Source organism: Camelus ferus, chromosome 2 (genome assembly GCF_009834535.1).
Source record: "Camelus ferus isolate YT-003-E chromosome 2, BCGSAC_Cfer_1.0, whole genome shotgun sequence".
NCBI lineage: Eukaryota > Metazoa > Chordata > Mammalia > Artiodactyla > Camelidae > Camelus > Camelus ferus.
In genome coordinates, this window is record NC_045697.1 from 54,526,237 (window position 1) to 54,546,885 (window position 20,649).

At 34.9% G+C, this 20,649-nt stretch overlaps 1 protein-coding gene and 1 long non-coding RNA gene across 10 annotated transcripts in view; one reads left to right on the forward strand and one right to left on the reverse strand.

Annotated features, from left to right (window-relative positions):
- STAP1 (signal transducing adaptor family member 1) overlaps positions 1–20,649 on the reverse strand; it is a 34,148-nt gene that overhangs the window by 7,191 nt on the left and 6,308 nt on the right. For 5 of the 8 annotated variants that reach the window (XM_032459201.1, XM_006185072.3, XM_032459203.1 and 2 more), the window contains exons 2-8: positions 17,869–17,940; positions 14,404–14,517; positions 12,277–12,333; positions 9,503–9,675; positions 7,905–8,033; positions 2,098–2,167; positions 75–171 (exon numbers count right to left, since the gene is read on the reverse strand). In XM_032459201.1, coding sequence (XP_032315092.1) covers positions 75–171; positions 2,098–2,167; positions 7,905–8,033; positions 9,503–9,675; positions 12,277–12,333; positions 14,404–14,517; positions 17,869–17,940 — 712 coding nt within the window. Of the gene's footprint in view, positions 1–74; positions 207–2,097; positions 2,168–7,904; positions 8,034–9,502; positions 9,676–12,276; positions 12,334–14,403; positions 14,518–17,868; positions 17,941–20,649 lie in introns of all 8 variants that reach the window. The other 3 variants (XM_032459230.1, XM_032459219.1, XM_032459238.1) reach the window with 3 other exon arrangements.
- On the forward strand, positions 34–18,900 carry LOC116657273. Of its 2 annotated transcripts, XR_004312385.1 has the most exons (4): positions 34–221; positions 1,837–1,999; positions 7,935–8,041; positions 16,624–18,900. It is a non-coding gene; the product is annotated as an uncharacterized LOC116657273 (long non-coding RNA). The 2 variants fall into 2 exon arrangements; XR_004312384.1 differs by lacking the exon at positions 34–221 and having other exon boundaries at positions 826–1,999.

Below are 20,649 nucleotides of genomic sequence, written 5' to 3' on the forward strand. Positions count from 1 at the left end.
TATTACAAATCATATACGATTTTGTTTTGTTTTCTTTTGCTTTTCTTAATACAGCAGTGAAATGAAGAACATACCAGGGGTTTCATCAGTTGAATATATAAATGGTCGTAAATTTCCTCGAGTCTCCTTCACAAAATAATCAATGACACTGAAAAGATTTGGGAGTGTTACCTGTATAAAGAGAGTGAGAGAAGACTCGGTGTCACCTGTGTAAAGACAGAGTAAGAGAAAACTAAACTGAAAGTTAATGGAGATTACTGTGTATTTCCTGATCTCCAGAAAATTGTGTCAGTTCCTCACTTCAGTGGGTTACTGAATGGCCAAGGTTTTGCCTACCCATGCATTTTATTTCTCCTTTATAGCCGTATCTAATTCCCTGTTGAGAAATTACACCTTTCGCATTGGATACATTTTGATGGACAATAATTAGATACCCTGCTATTTTCCTGTTATTACATGAGAATGTGACTCAAGTTAGGCCAAAAAAACAAAAAACAAACAAACAAAAAAAAACCCTTCAAGAAATTTGAACTTGATAGAGAACCAAGAAAGGATAGCAGACTCCTAATCAGATGATACTTAGTATCAGTAAATACTTCCTAGTGTCTGAAGGCTTTCAAGCCTTTCAGTCATTCTTTGTGCTTCCTGTGTTCCTAAAATAAGTCCTTTTTTTTTTTTTTGCTTCAGTTAGCCATAATTGGTTTCTTCTGCTTGAAACAGAAGAATCCTTTAAAGCCAGCAAACTTAGCATTTTAATATCTCATTGTAACAGGATAGTTTACTTGGCTAGGAGTAACTGAATTGTCTTGCTGCTCTGTAAACCAATATTTTTATGCAAGGAAAATCAGGTTAAACTTGAATATCCCTGGTAAACTTGAAGAGAAAAAAGAATTCACAAAATGACAACCCGGTTGGGGAGTATGAAAGGTAAAAGAGCAATCCAGGGTGTTAGCTTTCCTTACACTGGGGGCTGTTGGGCTAATGACAGATGAATGAGCCCCAGTTCACCAGCTGCAGAGACAGTCTTCCCTGACCATTGCTTCCAGTCACTTGGTTATTTGGATTATCCTTCTGCATTCTAATTCTGTTTCCTTCATTAGAATTTATGGAAAAGCCCATTCAGGCATGGACATGAGAACTAAAAAGCTCTAGGAAACATGGCAGAGACCTAAGTGGGGTATATGAAGTAGCAGCTGTCTGGCTCTTGGCAAAGGTCACACTGCACTCTGAGGGTTATAGTCAGAACATAAGAAATTCAACACTACACTCCCTTTCTCTGACCAACACAGTGGGCCTGGGGAGGCAGAGGCACTAGGAGCTCAGTTTTAGAGAAGATACCATGAATATCTTCAAGATCCATTGCTTCCATTTAAATGGTGTCACTTCCCTGGCCCTATCTTCCCACCACTGCAGCCTAAGATCACAGAGCTATATTCCCTTTCCCTAGAATACAGACCACTGTAAATACCAGTTTTTCCACTGTGTAATAGGTGTTACCTCAGGGTAATGATAAAAATTAAATTAGATGGTGTAAAGTATTTAGCTCTGTGCCTAACAGTATGCAGTGGTTATGATATTTTATCATTAGCCCTATGATAAGTTGGTTGGGATAGGAAAGGGGTTGAAGATGAGGAAGAAATTCTTTCTTCACTATTTTGTCACTATTAAGAGGGGAATTTCTGAACAACTGCATAGTGTGATACATAATACAACTGCTGTATTAGAGGACTAGGCATTCAAAGATTTTTTCCCATTAGAGATAAACACATTGAAATATTACTTCTACTTGGAGGATGTAAAACAGATACTTAACAGAAATATTTTTCTCTCTCTGAGGCAACTGTTTGATGAAGATTTTCAGAGAAGTGGAAAGAATTGTTAGCAAATTATCTTCTACTCTGCCTCATTCACCTGCTGTCGCATCGCATTTCTCACCCTGTATGTCTGCCACCTTCGGGGCCTCCTAACGTGGCTGTTTTTGCCAACACTATTTTCTTAGGTAAGGAATATGCGTTTCCACCTTACTTTGTATTCTATAAGATAGTTTTGGGAGGAAGCAGGAGAAAATTAATCAACAATAAGGAAATAGCTACTTACAGGTTTTTCCAATTCAATAGTGTAGTTTTGTCCTACACTCATCACTTTGTAGTGCTTGATTCTTGGAAGGCTAAAATGAAAAGAAAAAAAAAAGGTTCATCTCCATTTGAGTATACTATTGGGTGAATCAAACTAAAGTGATTATAAAATATCACCTGTATAGTAAAACTATACTCCCATGATTTCAGTTTGGCAAAACACACACACAAACACACACACACACACGTTTTTTGTTTGTTTTACTATTTACTTTTTTCCTATGTCTCTTTTTATAGGGTTATACACTAGGGATATAGGAAACCTGGGTCACTGAGTAGATGAATGAGAAGAATAACAGATGAAAAAAGAAACCAAGAACTAAAATCTTTCAGGCAGAAACTATTTTTTAAATGCTAGTAATTTACAAAGTAGACAATATAAAATCCTATGTAGGTATATAAAAATCAAATATATATTCTCTATATTAAAAGGGAAGTAGAAAGAAATTCTGAAAGCAAATTACTTTCTTCTTCACCTCATCAATATTCCCATCAGAATGCCCTCAATGGCTGTTCTTCCTGCTAGCCATATACCACCCTGGATATCTTCTAACTTCAGGGATGCTTTAGAGATATGGAAAATGGTAGGTGTTAGGTACTAAATGAACACACAGGTGAGAATGTAAGTACAGTAAATGAATCCTAATGTATTCCTCTTCTGTAGTCACATGGCACTCTAAAGTATTACCATCCTAAATGCATAGTACTTTATTGACTATAACTGCTTTAGAACAAAATATATTCTATTCACTTTTGTACTCCAGCATTGGGCACACAATAAATATTTATGAAATTGAACTTTCAGAATATTGGGAACCCATCTCACAGTGCTATTTGCTAGAACTAATTTATACTGAGAGCAGTTGGTATGTTTGCCTTAAATTTCCTTGATTCATACAGCAACAGTATCAGGACCAAGACTTTCTAATGTTGAAAAATTAACGGCATTTATTACGCTTTTATTTGCTTGAAAAACAAACTAATTCAACATCTGTCCAATTTACAGAAGCTGCCTAAGCAAAATTGTCTGTGAGGTAAAGTTTGTCTACAGGGCTTCCCGTGTTCTTTTTCATCACTCTTGCCATTTCCAGATTACATTCCTCTAGGACAGAACTACAATTCTGTTTAAGGACTCTCTTATCTAATGTAATATCCAAATCTCTTAGTAGGACAGCATGTTGGAAAACAGCTAATAATTTTTTCCAATGGCTTTCTTATTCTAGAGCTTCACTCTCAAAACATAGGATAAAACCTAACCAACTCTCTTCCTTTCTTTAAAAAAAAAAAAAAAAGAGAAAAAAGGTACCCCTTAATTGTAAGCCTTCAGGAATCAGTCACAGACTGGTGAAGGAAACTTTGGGACATAAGAGATCTTACAAGTACCCTCTTCTGGGTTGATTGGCTCTGGCTTATCTTTATCCCTATGTGAAAAGAGCTTTATAATCATACAGTTACCTTTGAAAATTCTCACCAATTCCAATTAGAATTCTTATACTTCTATGAAATAAGTGATTATTTTTCCTTGGAAGACTGATAGAAAGCTTGAAAGGTATGGCCTCTATAACCAGAAAGATCTAGGTTCAAATTCTAATTCTGTTATTTGAACTCTCTGAGCATTCATGTCTTCATCTATAAAATGGAGATGGTAAAGCCTTTCTCACAGGGCTATTGTGAATTAATGTTTGAAAAGTCCTTAGTAAAATGTCTGTCATATATAGACCCTCAGTAATTTATAACTACTTTTTAATAGTTTTCAAATGTATTGTTTTTATCTTAGTAGCTTCTGTAAACCTCAGCCTCTTCACTTGTAAAACATGGAAAATACTGTTTTAGTTTTTAATTGTGTCTGAAAGAAATGTTTGTCAGGCACTCAACAGAGTGCACACAAATGTACCCCATAAGTGTGGACAATGAGTTGTTAGTAGCAGCCATCATATCATCATCATCATTCATGGTAAAGCTGTGGGAGGAAAAGCAGCAAAAGTTAACAGGCTCTCTTGGAACTTTGATTAACAGGACTAAGTTCTGAGGCAGAAAGTAAGGTAGAAAAAAATTCCATTGAAGTCACTTAAATTTTGACTCTCTGTAAAAACCTGTGTTTTGCTTTCATATTTTGTTTTTCCAAAGGAATGAAGAGGGGAATAAAAACTTAGATTGATAACATTTGTTATATTGAGGTTTCCTGACTATGACCTCAAAAAAGAAGTAACTTATCTTTTTAAAAAAAACTGTGGCCTTAAATGTGGTTATAAATACTGTTCTTAGCTTCTGACCCCAATTTTTGCAGAGGAATGAATTTGGGGTCAGTATTTTCTATTGCTTTCTTGGCTAATGGCTTTCCACAGTGTTTGTTCTTCTAGCTTACACTGTACTCATAACAATTTTAAGAAAGCAAAACCACATTATGAAGTTTGTTGTAAGAATAGCTTTATGTCTTATGAATTCATGCACCACTGGGCTGGGTAAAGTTGGATGACATTTTGCATCATGAGAGGAGCTACCTGATAATTTGACATTGAATGACTTTTGCCTCTTCCTGAAAACTGTGATCTTCCCTCCCACAGTTGACTTGTTAACAGATGGAGATAACTTTACTTTCAAGTACTGCTTTGTAAACCAACTTGTCCTTTTCAGCTAGTGTTTTACCAGACACACTGGTCTAAACTTGCATGGCTGAACATTTCTCCTACAACCTGGAAAAGAATGACTTGGTTTTGTGGGTAGCACTGATAGTCTAGATTTCTGCCAAAGTCTTTACATTAAGTGCTACAGTCTAACAAGCTTAATTTCCTCTGCTCTCTACAATTCCTATTCTTCAAAATTAAGTGACCTGTTAAATAGAGGATATTAAATTCAGGCATTCTAAAAGACCTATGTTGAGGCATTAAAGAACATATATAACAATCTGTAACATCATAGATATATCTGGCTCATAAGGAATATTTGTGCAAAACCAGTTAAAATTTTTCTCAGCCACTTTCAGGTATAAATTATTCCCCCAAGCCTAAATAAGCACATATTCCAGTGTTAGAATGCTCTAGTTTGACCATTCTGTCACTCATTGCTTCCTAAATAAAAACTTTTGGTGGGGGGAATGGTCAGTTTTATGAAGTGTTATGCATTTTTGTGACCATCAGCTGTACAAAAGCATGAATTTCTATGAATTTAAACTGGAAATGTGTTTTCTAAAATTAGAATTATGTAACTTTGATATGAACTCCTTTGCCAGACTCTTATGAGATTAAATATAACTTAAACACAATACAAATAAAACTATGATGTTAAATTCATATTCTAAATATAGACACTCATTGCATTTGGTCACAACTCACATTTGCAGCAAAAGTTATTTATCATAGCTCACTTGTACGGAAAATGCAAATCATAAGTTGGACTAATTTAGAACACGTTAAAATAGATCTTGCTGCTATTGTGCAGGAAATATATAAAGACTGTATATTTAGTCTTAAAAGAGCTGTTAGATCTCATGAATTTGTTCGTTTCATGCAGAACAATAAGCACAGAGTTCACATGCAAATAGATCGCTCAATCCAACCAAGAAAAGAACAGTATGAAGGAAAAAAGTTAATCACTTTTTTGTGTATCTAATTTAACTTTCAAGCAGTTAGATTTCTTTTTAAAAATCTGCAAGATAAATTCTAACTCAGTTTTACATACTTTTATTTTTAAAGGTGGAAGTAAGCAGTTAAAAGCATTTTATATTTTAAGTGATATTCAGTATCCTAAACCCTGAAAAAAGACAAGCTCCTTGACCAGGCTATACTAAAAAGAAAAATTCACTTTTCTCCCAGTTCTTCTAAGCTCACTGATATTTAATGGCAGTCATAACTTTTATTTCTTTTGGATTTGTTTCAAGATAGCCAGTTAAATTAAAATTCAAGTTAAAAGTGAGTAATCCATGATATTCTACCGTATTAGTTGAAAATCCAATATAGCAAATATTAGTCTATAATAAACAGAAAATAATGAAACCACAAGATAGTTGACATAGATATTCACTGTGGAAAAATACACACACACACACCCATAGATACTCTTACTTCATACACAGAACCAGGATTTGATTTACCATCTAACATTCTTGCCATCTATTCAGTGCACATGGCTAGTGTATAAAGACAAGTCTTAGTTTATATGAAGTAGTTGGCAAGTGAATGAAGCTTATTGGGCTGTGGCTTATACTAGCATTGCAGCCATATGCCATAATTTTAATTTTGCCCTGTAATGATTATTTTCTTTTTACTGTCTTTATTCACTTGTCAGTTTCTTCATATTTAATATGTTTAGAATTATTGATATTTACATATGGATCAGTAGAGAGATTCATTGATAGATATGGCCAAAAAAAACCCATAAAAAAAAACCCCAGAATATTATCCCCAGAAAGAAAGAAAGAAAGAATAGCAAATTCAAGAATCAAACTTCTGTTTAAGCTCTTTTATGAAAAATAATCATGTACTGAATATTTCCATTTAGGACAAAAACTCTATATTTTAATTATATTATCAGTTGTAAAAATGTTAAGTAAGGCAGAGTCCCTACTGAAATGCAAGTTTTTATAGACTCTGAGAGCTGGCATGGACTTTAAAAAATACAATGACCCTTACTATACAGAAAAATCAACTTTTGCATGTAAATGTTACTGACTTTATCAAAGGTAAACCATTTCACTAGAAAGGAATTCTTAACTTTGACAAAAGACTCCTAAGTGATTCTTTTTATGGTTAAGTCAGAGTATGTCACTTCTTTATTCATCACAGTCCAGGGGCCTCTCATGTCCTTCAGAGCATAACCCTTTTCTCCACAATAAGCTGAATGGCTTAGAGCCATCAGCCCCTACATCACCTCTGGAATCTCATCTACCTCTTTCTCCTTGCTCAGTCCACTGCATCTTCTTGTTTTTGAACAATCCAAGCCTTCTCCTACCTCTAGGCATCTATGATTCTTGCCTGGAATGCTCTTATCCTAAATATTTACACGCTATATTCTCTAACTTCCTTGAGGTCTCTGCTTAAGTGTAGGTTAATAAAGTAGGCCTTCCTTGACCACCCTGTATTAAAACAACAACAGCAACCAGAAACACTTTCTCTCTGTATCACCTCTGAGAGTTCTCCTCTCTCCCATCCTGCTTTATTTTACTTCCATAAAACTTATTATCATATCCATATTTTTAGTTATGTATTTTTTTATGGTCTATGTCTCCCTACAAAAATGTAGACTCTTGGGGGAAGGTATAACTCAATGGTAGAGTACATGCTTAGCATGCACAAGGTCCTGGGTCTGATTCCCAGTACTTCCATTAAATAAATGAATAAATGAATGAATGAATGAATGAATGAATAAATAAATAAATAAATAATAAAAAATTAATATCCCCCTCCCCAAACAAACAAAAAAAATTTTTTTAAAGAATGTAGACACTATACACCAGGGATATTACTTTGTTTGCTCATGTACATCTACCTCAAATATTACTTGGCTCAATAAACATTTGTTGAAATGAGTGAATGAACAACAGAACTATATCCAGAACCAAAGTAATTTGCTCATTTTTCTTCTTCCCTACTACAAATATTAACCCTGTCTTTAGCACTGTTTGTATAACATTCCCTCCTCATTCTTATATTCACATTTTTAGCCCCAACAAAACACAGAACAGGTGCTGATATGACTTGTGTGACTTTGCTTTCTAAAGTGATACCATGCTTTTAATAATTCCATGCTTTTTTTTTTTTTAATTAAACGTACTCTATCTCCTGCCGGATGGTGATGGAATAGTTTCTACTGTCACTACCAGGCCTCAGGATCATATTTCCCAAGGAAGGATTCTTCTCAAGCATCTCAGTTGCTTCCTTCCGGGACACTGCATAAAAACATCTACAGAGGTGAGATAAAAAACAGATTTTTTTTAACTGCTGAAGATCATTACCTGAAAAAAATGGTACTGAAATAACTCTAAGAGCTGCAGTTATTAAATTTTCTTAAATTTCCCAGCTTTATTATTACAATGACAGTGATATAATTACTATTATTACAAGCCTGTGCCACAGTGAGTATGCTTATACTTAAGGCCCTCTTTCCCTCATCCCTCCAAAGCCTCTTTCTCTTTAAACAAGAAAGACCTGAAAAGTTATCACCTGAAAAGTATATATTTACCATTACCACTTGAAAATCTAAGATAAGGATTAACAATATATCCCCAGACTCAGTCTATAATAAGCTCTTGGATAAATAATATTTATTGGTGGTTTCTTTTCAGAAATACAAAAAATCTCTAGACATGCTTCTTGTATGGTCTCTGTCTTAAATAATTTATATTTGAGGGTATGTCTGAATTCACCCCTTTTGGTATAATATGACTTTCTAATGGCATTGGTGGCATTTTTAATGTGTAAAACTGTTAAAGTGCTTCTCATTTTTTTCAACTTATTTCTATAGTAAATATTGTGGTCAATGAAAAGCCTGTTTTTTCAACAGAAAAAAAAATTTGGCAGGATATGCAATACACCAAGGATGTTGAAAGAGAATATCTCTGGTGAGACAAAGGCTGATTTTAATCTTCTTTTTATTTAACTGTAATAAACATGTATTGTTTGTCTTATTGAGTAAAAAGAAAAAGAAGCAGTCTGTGTGAATTTTAACCTATCAGTCCATCAGCTGTCACAAGTTTCAGCTAAGAGAGATGATTGGCAGTTTTCAGTGAGTGTGGTACAGGTAGAATACGCATCAGAACCTGATGTCAAAAATGATACCAGGACAAGTTTCACTGACAAGAAGACCAAGATTCCAGGGTTCACACTCTTAGCCACACTTTTCAGCAATATAAGGGTTAAAAGACAAATGTAGGATGTTACTGACTTCAGCATGTTCTGTGCCTCTTCTTTCCCAACACCTTACACACTTGACACAGTGACTTCCTCAAAGTACAAGCTCAAAACTACTCACTGACTGATCAATTGAATAAAACTTTCAGGTATGTTAAGTCTTCTGTATAATTTCCTGTTAGAAAATCAGTCAATCATAGAGTTGCATGGTGAAAAAAACATCCTTTTCCTTCCTTCTGCACAGAAGTTTTTATTTAGGTTTGTTCTTTGGAAAAAAATATCTATTTAGTCTAAAGGTGTGGGGGGAAGGGGATTTCCTTTGTGGTAAGAGGCTTGGTTCAAATCTGCATTTTGTTGATATGACTTAGAAGAGGAAATATAGCATGTACGCAGAGATACACTGTGTGTCCACAAGGCAGCTTATTGTCCTTGCTTTAATGAGTCCAATGACTAGCTCTCTTTGATAATTAGAAAATAATTTTAGTAATCTAATAAGTAAACTGGAGTTTGTGGTGCACTTACGCTGGCATAGGGTTCAGTACATCCACATAATCTTCAATTGGCTCCTTCTCTTTTTCCAGGGATGAACACGGTAACTGTTCTGTCTCAGTCCTCCTTTTCTTTTCTCTCTCTAGGACTTCATGCAGTCTAATTACTTGCCCAGGAAGGAGTGACACATGTAGGGGAACTGACAGCTGAAACCAATTAAAGCAGTAGGCAAACAAGAAAGACAGCAGAATAACTAACTGATTTTAGCAACGATGAGCCTGTTCTAGTCCTAAGGAGCTTCAGTTACTTGACAGAAATAGGTGGATAGGATCATGAATAGAAAATCTTAGTGTCTTAGAATTAAGTTGCTTCTTAACCAATTAGAACCTGCACAGGATACCTGATCTTCCAAGAAATTCTCCTTTTGGGCCCAAAGCAAAGTATGCCCACCTGGCACCATAAGCTGATTCAAGTAACAACAAACCTCTCATTTTTCACTCTGAGCTCACAAGATCTCACTGTCAGGGAAGTGCTAGCGCACCTGCAAGTTGTCCCACAGGTAACCTGGAACGAGCTCCACCAACCATATGGCAACATGGGGTTGAGATGGAACCAGTTATTAGATGACTGAGAGTCAGCAACAGATGGTCTATATTTTGGTATGTTTGTGTTTCTATTTTGAATTTTCACTCACACATTAGGTTTTTTAGAAAGTCTTTTCTAGAGTGTGCTTGGATTTAGTCTCCTAGGTTTTCATACCTCTCATTGAGACCTCATTATGACCAGCTATGTACTCTTTGAAGTTATAATCTGAATAGTAGAATATTTTTCTTTATGTGGCAATACCTAGCCTATATTTTGAGCCAGCCATGTCTGATTGTCATCTTGATCTCTAGAGTGGGGTCCATGCCTTCCAGGGGGTGTGTAAGAAAGTCCTTTGGAGTGTGGGATGAAAATACTAGAACTTCATTTTCCATTTATATATTATGTTGTTAATTCCTATTTTTGATTATATTTTAAACATATATGTGTATATATACAAATATATATATGAAATTTGAAATAAAAACTTATTAATAAGGGTACATAATCAAAAATATTTAGAGAAGATTCTTCTGGATAATTAAGCTACTAATAATCAATAAGACTATTCCCTTTTATACTAATGCAGAAAAAATAATAGACTGAGGAAAAACTAGTGAAACTGCTATTCCTTATTAATTGCTTATTATGTCCCAAGCTTTGAGCTATTGCAAATCCTCACAGCAATGCTACAAGATAGGTATTGTTATCCCTACTTTACAAAGGAAAATGACAGACTCAGAAAGATTAAATAACTAGTCCAGGGTCAGATAGCTAGAAAGTTGTGGAACCAGGACTCAAACTCCAATTTAATTAATTCAAAAGCAACCTCTCTGCACTTTCAACTATAGTCTGTGTTTCTCAGACTTCTACTAAAGTTCTCCTAACAACAGCATGGTATGAATGTATATAACAGAGTGACCTGGGAACATAGTAAAAACAACATTTATAGAGCACAATATTTGAGGTAACTTGTCATCTTTTGAAAATTCATGTGAATTTTATTTTAATTCTTTAATATGCCTATGTACATTTTAACTTAAAAAAATAGTGCTTTTAACCTTACCTCAAGGAAAAAAACTAAAAACAAAATTTTGGGGCCAAAATGTCAAGCATAATTAGTGTTCCAGGAAGAGGCACCCCATGTTTTTTCCAGTGGTTTTAGTGTACTCCTTGACACCTATACTTGTACCCCAGTATAAGAAGTGCGAGGCCACACACCAATGCCTTTCCACAACAGAGGGAGGAAATACAGTTCCCCAAAGAGTTTCTCTCTCCCCGCAAATCAATATATCTTTCACATACCTAACTGGTCCACTCTTCTAGCTTCCTATGACTTTCCTACATGGTAGTTGAACTTCCAACTTTTACTGGCTTTTGTCTAAGACAAAGGACCAGCATCCAACATCTTGGTAAAGTGCAGTGCTTATTTTATTGTGACTGCAAAGGCTTTGCTTAGAAACTAGCTTTGGATAAAGTCTGTATTTAACTGACCCTAACAAACATAGGACGCTTTCATATCCCCTAAGAGTATTAGAAAATACGTTGCTCTTTGGGGAGCTGGTTATCAAAGTACCTCATCTTTCTTAGACAGTTGCTACTGTGGCTTTATTTAAAATAATGGTAATTATTTTGCCAACAGTTAACTCTAAGCAGTAGATCTTACTATTTGTCTCAGATAAGATGCCACAGAGTTGAACAGATAAGCATCCCTTTCTCTTAAGACTCGCTAAACAAATGTTGAAAGATGACTTTTCATTTTGATGGTCTCTCCCTGTTATATTGTCTATGTAATTCATAAAATCTATCTCAGTTAGCATTTTATACATATATATTATATGAATAAGAAAGGAACTGGGAAGTATTTTAGCAGATGCTATGTAAGCTACAAATATCATAATATACAAAGGACCACTGTGTCAAAGGGATAAGATCAAAAGGTCTCCCTGACCACCTGTGATTTACTAGCTAGAATCATTCTCCTGTTGATTTTCTTCATAACAGTTATCACAATTTTAAACTATCTTGTTTGTTCTCTTGTTTATTTTCTTTCCTCTTTCCACTCACCCAATAAAAATATAAATTTCATGAGTAAGTGTAAGGGTTTATATCTGTCCTTTTCAATTACTATAACTTCAGTCCCTTTCACTCTGGATGGTTCATAGTAGTTACTCAGTCAGTATTTGTTGAATAAATGAATTAATCAAAAATAATGTCCTTCTTACTTCTGTTACTGTGAGAATGAAACCTCTCCATTCTTCCCCACTTTCTGTGTTCTCTGTCTAAAGATGAAGACAAAAACAAAAACAAAAAAGAAAAGAAAAGTCATGAATGACTGTTAGCATTAATACATTTATTGACTTCAAATAACTTCAGAATTTCATATGATTGTTTTATAAAACTCAAAATACGTAAGCCATCAAAACCCAGCAAGATTGACAAAATGCATGTTCTTCTATTGAAGCACATTGCTTTAAGAAAACAGTTGTATTTTTAAACCACTTAAAATCAGTTAAAAGGAAGAAACAATTCATTTTCCTTTTGGCTTTGAATTATTAATGTGTATTTGTTGTGAAATATTTCAATACTGTTTTCTTTTATCAGAAGACAGAAGTACATAGCTTTAGTGTATTTGCTTATTGTACAAATTTACTTAACTCAAAAAGATTTAAATGTTAGCACACTTATTTCTGCAGTATTTCAATTCATAGTTACTCCCCCACTGGTATTTAACCCTGACTGGCTTTAAGTTTGGGGCAACCAGGTAGGACCAATACAGTTACTTCCAATTACCTTATTAGTTAGTAAGTTACCTTAGAAGCTTTCAATTCATAGCTCTAAATACTACTAATACAACCAACATTTATTAAGTGCTTATAAGTGGCAGCTACTGTTCTAAGTATTTCATACGTATTAACTGATTCAATCTTCATGGCAACTACACAAAAGTTACTTTTTAAAAAGAATTTTTACAGTGTTCATTTAACAGATACTTATTGAGTGCCTTTATGTGCTGGTCACTATTCCATGTACTGGTTTACACTAGAGAACAAAACAAAAATCCTAATTCTCATAGGGGTTAGAGTCTAGCAAGGAACAATAAATTATAAACATAACCGTGAGTACATGTTACGGTGTCAGATGGAAATAAAAGAAACTAAAATATAGAGCAGGGTTAAGAGAGATTAGGAATGCCATTCGGGCTCATGGGAGGGGAAAAGAATTGCAGTTTTTATGAAGTGGTCCATGTAGGCCTCAGTCAGAGGGTTACATCTCAGTTAAGACTTCAGAGGGAAGAATCCAAGGCAATAAAGAGATTAAGTAGGTTGCCTATGATTATACACTAACAAATAAAATAGTCACGCAAACTTAGGTCTCTGACCCCAATCTTGTGCTCTAAACCAGCACATCAGAATCATCTAGAGAGCTTGACTAAAATGCAGATTCTGAGGCCCAGGTTAGGAGTGGGGCCTTAGTAGATTCCTGGTAGATGAAAGCTTAATGACCAATGCTTTCAAGGTCAACTCCAACTATACCCTATTTAATGGCAAGTTATTCTCTTTCTGTTGTAGTTGTGGGTTGACTTTAAATGGCTCACTTTCAATGCCAATTCAAAAAAAATTTTTTTTTCTATGTAGGTGCTGAGTATATAGCAGTGAGTTTAACAAACAGATCTCTGCCTATTTGGAGATTAGAGTTTTATGAGATTTATTTCATATATCACAAATTGTGTGCACCTAATATGCAGTTCTCATTCAAATTTTCTAATTGTCTTGAAATGCTCTCTATAGCTTTTGTTCTGTTTTCTGATCCAGTATCCAATCCAGGATCACACACTGCATTTAGCTGTCATGACTCCATAATCTCCATAAATAGGAACAGGTGTCCAGTCTTTCTTTGGCTTTCGTTACACTGGTATTTTTGAAGAGCTTAGGCCAATTGCCTTGCAGAATGTCTCTCAATTTGTTGAAATGTGAATTTGTCTGATTCAATGGTTCCACACATATATCATGTTGGATAGGTCTCAGAATCATCTGGGAACTCAGTGAATGCCAAGTCCCTGAGTGCCAATTCAAGAACAACTTTCTAAAAACACCAGGTGGGATCTCTGACTTTCTCAGAGGACAGCAGTATATGGTTTCAAAGTGCTTGTCTACTAAACAAGTGAACATGCTTTTTCAAATCTCTGTTTAGGAAACTATAGTTCTTGGCAAAGGCAGGAAATATTAACAAAGTATAAGCCTTGGCTGCTCCTCTTATAATTCCTCTTTACCTCAGCCACCAGGTTTAGAAAAGCTGAATGCTATTTATAACCGGAACTTGTTTCAGACTAATTTCTGCTTCTCACTCACCTTCAAGTGCACTTCCTCTTTTGGCAAAACAAGGGTGAATTTTGCACAATTCTTTTCAGTTGAATTCTGGTCAGCAAGGCATGTGAGGTCTATTATGTCTAACTTGTCAACATACTGCAAAGATACAGGGAAATCTCAATTATTTCATGGGTAACATACGTTAGTTCTAGCAGGAAGGACAATTGGTAATATCTTCCTTTCAAGTTACTTGTACCTGGTGTGATACCCTGGTTTGCAGCTGGGCATCACACCCCTTCCCAATCCAGAGGGCATTTGGAAATGTATTTTGCGGTGGTGGGTTTGATTAGCTCATACAGGTTTGCAAAAGCCAATTGTTAAATTTTCAGCAGTTTTGAAAGATGCTTGTTAAACATGGCCATTATTAAAAATTAAATTAAATAAACATACAAGTAAATAAATTATATTAACAACAGGTAATTAGAATTCAAAACATCATTTTCTGGTTATATTACTGCATAGCACTCTCTAAGCTCTTGTGTTTATTTATGTCTTCATTTCTGTGAAAATATTATACACTAGAATACTGTGCTTCTGTACCTGTCTTTCCAACCCCATGTTCAGTGAGGTAACATTGATAGGTTGAAATTGGCCATGGTGGGAGTATTTACACCATGGAAAATGACAAATCTTACAAATTACAAATTAGGGCTTGATTTATTGTTTTGTTAAGTGTCCAAGGGGCCAGCAAACTTTTCTGCAAAGGCTAAACAGTAAATGTGTTAGGCTTTGAGGACCACATGCAGTCTTGTTGCAAATTCTTGTTCCTTTTTTTCTTTAACAACACTTTAAAAATGTAAAAGAAAAACATTCTGAGCTCACAGACTGTATAAAATCAGGCGGCAGGCTAAATTTGGCCCAAGGGCTACATTTTGCTGGCCTGCGGTCTGGACTCTAGGAAGTAAAGAGGAAAATATTAATAATGCAGATGAAATTTTAAAGTTTGTTGTGTCTGAAGCTTTTTAATTGTAAACAGAACATAAAAATGATAAAATATTCTTCCATAATTCAAAAATTATCTCATTTAGCGAAGAAGTTGCTCATATCATTACAAATAGGTGACATTCTGACATACATAATTGTTGCTTTACTTTCATTAATGTAAACAAAACCATTGGCCAAACTTCATGTCAAATATGTTTAATGACAATACAATAATGTTAGTAGGGAAACAGCAGATTGGAAAACAACTCCATTTATCAAATCATGATGAATTGCAGTCATAGTTGGCTACAGATACAGGTTTAGAAAAATCAGCAGAAGTATTCTGTAAGAATTAATTGCCTGCATGGAAATTACAGTAAAGAATATTGTGTATTTTATTTTTTAAACTGTATACTATACATTCTTTATATCAGTAATATTTATAATAATATTATAATATACATATAATAATATGTATATATGTGTATATATTCATACATTTTTTCAGAAAGTCATTGTTCATCGTTTACCATATGCCACGGGTTATGAGGATCCTATTAAGAAATTCCTATATTATTCCAGTATAATAAAAATATTTCTTTTGAGCAATTGGCCTATATGAATTGGTCTGTATGCAACTGGTCAGACTTGCTCTGTAGTATAGAAAGATTAGGACCATCTCTAGTAAATGTAGTAGGGTTTTTATGGTGTAATTTTTTGCTAAATCAGCCTCTTTCTTGACTTCTTTTTATCTCCTTTCATTTTACTCTCTATTATGCCCAATATAACCTATTTACTCTATTCTTGTGAATATGATTCTTTTATTTTCTGAATAAGGTAAGGCATAAAAAATAAGTAAATAATTTTGTTTCCAGAGCAATTCCTATATTGGTGAGGCTGAGGGTAAGTTTGAGTTGACCTATTTCTTTTTTTTTAATACTCTCCCTGCCTTTAAATATTTTTTTCTTTAAAAATATTTCTTCAATAACAAAAAGCAATTAAAAATGGAAAGAGAGATATAAGGGAAAGGGGACAAAATTTTAAATTACACAAGAATCTTTTTCTGATAAATTGTCTAGGTTAAGCTAAGTGAATTTTTCTAAGATAAAGGAGGAAGCAACAAAGGAAGAAGTGGAGGAGTTAGATAGGGTGCCATAAGCTGATCTGTTGATTAGAAGAAAGGAAGTCATATCTTTGTGTTTTTAATTGTAGTGCTGAAAGAGCCTTAAAGGTCATCTGTCTAATCTAGCTGCCTTCTGTTGCTTGAATCTCCCCCAGGGTATCCCTTCATGCAGTCATCCAGCCTATACTGGAACATCTTGAACAACATGGAACTCACAGTCTGCCTAAAGACCAGGCTCTCAGTCACTAAGCTGCACCTCCTCTTGCCATGTACTGGGTGAATAATTACCATTAACTCTCTCACATGTGTGTATTTTACAAGGTTTAGACTAAGGTCTTTTATATTTTCGCTGACATCAGTGGGAAGCTGGAAGGCACAACAAAGAAATTAATTTTGTTAAAATTTCTTATGGTATTTGAAACCACCTTTATATAAATCTTGTCTATCCAGAACTCTGATGAAAGATGACCATTTTAACTTTGTTTTCTGTTTGTTTTCATAAATGACTTCTGGTTAGTTTACCAATAATGGTGCTGAAATGCCTGCAGGTGAACACATCATACAGGCTCTTTTGCTGTATCTTTCATTAGATCTGATCAAGTAATAAAGATGTCCTAAGATGTGTGGGCTACTGCATCCATGGTCTAAAGTGTTTATATTTCAACAGGTTACTGAATCATAAAATCTCTTAAAAGCATAGCATTCCAAGCTAGGCATGCATTTGCTACTAAAATGCTACATTTTATTTGTACAAAAGAAAAAAGAAATACATAGTTTTCAATTTTTTTGGACAAATTGAGATATAAATCAATTTTTTAAAATTAATACAAATAAATTATCTCAATCTCTTTATTGTTACACTCATGCTTGAGCTCTTAGAAGTCGTTTCATGGGGTATGTTTGTATCTTTCTAGAAAAATTAAATTGTGACATATTGTATGTTATAAGCTTTGGGGATCATCTAGTTCCCTTCAGATTATAACTGCATGCTACAGCAAGATTAAAAGTAGGGAAAATTAAAGCTATTACCTGGTATTAGGCAATATGAATCCAGATGTCCTGCTAAAGTTTTCACTTTTCAACTAAGTTTTTATTAACAGGATCAGCAAGGGAAGAATGCAAAATTAAAAACATGAATTAATGCCTTCTTCTGAGTTACCCAGGAGATTTTACCATGGGTCTTGGAATTGATATCCCTCACAGATACAAATTTAAAAAAAAAAATCTACCCATTGTACATTTTTGAAAGTTTTAAAAAAATCTTTTGGGGGGAGGGAGGCAAATTTCTTACTTAAGTTGGTATACTGGAACATCTTTACTCTTGGAAGACAGTGAATAATAAACTATACGACAAGTTGTGTATAGGGAAAAAATTAAATCAGCTGAACATGTCTACTTACTATTGTACTTTTTTTGTCGGTATAAAAGAAAAGTGTAGTTCCTCTCAACTCTGTCCAATAATGTTTATACTCCTGCAGGAAAGAAATTATAAGCATTATTTCCTTAGTGTATATTCAACTATTTTCCTCTTGATACTTCCCTTTGTAACTTTCTTAATTGCTGTGTGGTATAAGTTTCCTTTTTACTATAAGATAAATCACCCACTTTTTATGGCTTAATGTAACATTTAATTCTTGGTTAAATCCTTCACAAATGTATTTTAGTATGAGGTGTGATGTGGGGTTGTAATTTGATCTGTGTTTAAGTAGATCATTTTCCAAAACTTTCCTCATTAAGATGCTTGACTTTTTATGCAGTTTCAGTGGAACCTTGCACCTGTAAGAGGGGCCTGTATAAGGGGCCAGGTTAAGACAAGCATTTAGTATCTTCCTTCCAAGACAGTTGAAAGGACTGAGTGAAATACACATAAATCACTTAGCACAGTACATGGTTCATAGTTTAGGTTTAATAAACAGAATATATATTTATATAGGTCAAAGAAATATGAGCAATTGATAATGATAAAAATAACAATCAAAACTGAACTTTGAAGTTCAAATTTCATTCATGTGGTGAACATTTCATTATTAATACATTCACATTATTATGAGTTCTATAGAAATACAATTTTTTAAGTTTAAAATATTTAAATTACCCAGTCAGACACTCACTCAAGTGAAAGGCTACCTAGATAAGAACTTACATTCTATGAAGATTGGCTGTATTACAAAAGAAGGGTAAGCGGATTTTAAGAATACAAGAAAATTCTTCCACATATAAAGACTTACCATCATACTCAGCTCTTTGCAAAAGTATGTTTTAAAAACCTCCAGTCAGTTTCATAGAAATGTTGATCATTCCTTCCTTTAGAGTTTAATAAGCTGAATTTTCGTAACATGTTGGATTGTCTTGACTTACATTGACGATTAATGTAAGAAAATCATAAGAAATGTTTTTCTTTTGCTTATAAATATGAAGACACTTATATATTATGATATTTTGTGTTTTTTTAATACTGTCATATCATTTATCCTTCTTTTGACCAGCAAAATATTTGTCACCTCTTCAGAATTTATATATTTATTTTCTCAAATAATGGGAATTCTATAACCCGTCTTACTTTTATTTTCCTTGGCTCTCATGAAGCCCAAGATTAAATTCACTCTGAATTATAGCAAGCATCTTTCTCATGTTCTTAATAGAACTATTTCCTTCTTTTGTTTTCATGGTGGATAAGGTGCTATATTAGTTAGTTTTTGTGGTGTAACAAGCCACCCTAAAGCATGTGGAGTAAAACAGCAAATATTACCTATTTCTCATCATTCTGTGGCTGGCTGATGATTCTCTGGATCTGGGTATATTTGGCTGTGGCTGAATGGTCTAGGGTGCCCTCACTCACTTGACTGGGGTTTCAGCTGGGAATGGAGAGTGAGTGTGTGTAGTATAATAAAAAGTATATTTAGTCTTAGTCCCCAAGTTCCTGGCATAGAGATCCTAAAACACTTAGAATTTTCTAAGTGATAGGAGTGTCTTTATTATTCACAATGAGCCCCGTTACATCATACTTGAATTTATACTAATGATGTAACTTAGGATGGGATCCCTAAATAGCTTCAGGATAGGTCTGGTCACCAAAAGAACAAATGATTAAAGGGTTGGAACTGTCAGCCCCACCCATCAACCTTCAGGAAGAAGGAGGGAGTGGGCCTGAAGATTAAGCTTTATAAAAACCTTGAACAGCAAGATTTGATGAGCTTCCACATGCCAAAAGGGTGGTGTAGCTCATCTCCACAGAGACAGAAACACCTGGGCTCGGGACCCTTCCAGACCTTGCCCTCTTCATCTGGCTGTTCAATTGTACCCCTTACCAGTAGATGTAAGCAAAGTGTCTTCCTGAGTTCTGTGAACCATTCTAGTAAATTATCAAATCTTATGAGGGAGTCATGGGAACCCCTGATTTATCGCCAGTCAGTCAGAAGCACAGGAGGTCTGGGACTTGTGACTAGTGACTGAAGTAGTGGGCAGTCTTGTGGACTCAGCTCTTAACTAAGCTGTGGGGTCTGCCCTAAATTTGGGTAGGTAGTTAGTATCAAAATTGAACTGAATTGTTGAATACCCAGTTGATGTCCAGAGAATCAGAGAATTGATGGAAAACACCCCAGTGAGACAACTGGAGTCGTACTCCGTGTGGTTTCACCTTCCAGTCAGCTGACCTAGACTTGTTCACGTGCTGGCAGAAGGATGCCAAGGAACAAAACAGGGCAAAACCCACTGTGCAAGCACTGTATAATCCTCTGCTTTTGTCACATTTGCCAAAGCATGACCCAGTCCAAATTCAAGGGGCAGAACAATAGACACAACTTCTTTATGGAAAGAGCAGAAAAGTCACATTTCCAAGTGCATACAGCAAGCCTTGAACAAATTGATAGTAGTCCTGCAGCAATCTACCTCAGGGACAGAGTTGGAACTTGGGGTAAGGTTTCCCTGTCCAAGCCCTGTGGTCGTTCCACTTCATCCTACCTCCCAACAGAGAGCTGGCGATAATGTAATGTAATGAACCTGCTGATGCCTCCTGAACCAATTACAGATTACCGAAGAAAAGGACAATTTAAAAGGGCATAGGATTAAAGGATTGGACATAGATGGTCCCCAAAGAAGCAATTATAAAACTGGGCAGAGTTTCTTCCTCTTGTCTGAAATCCAGATGCCAATATATACCTGACACCTCTCGGAGTCAAGCA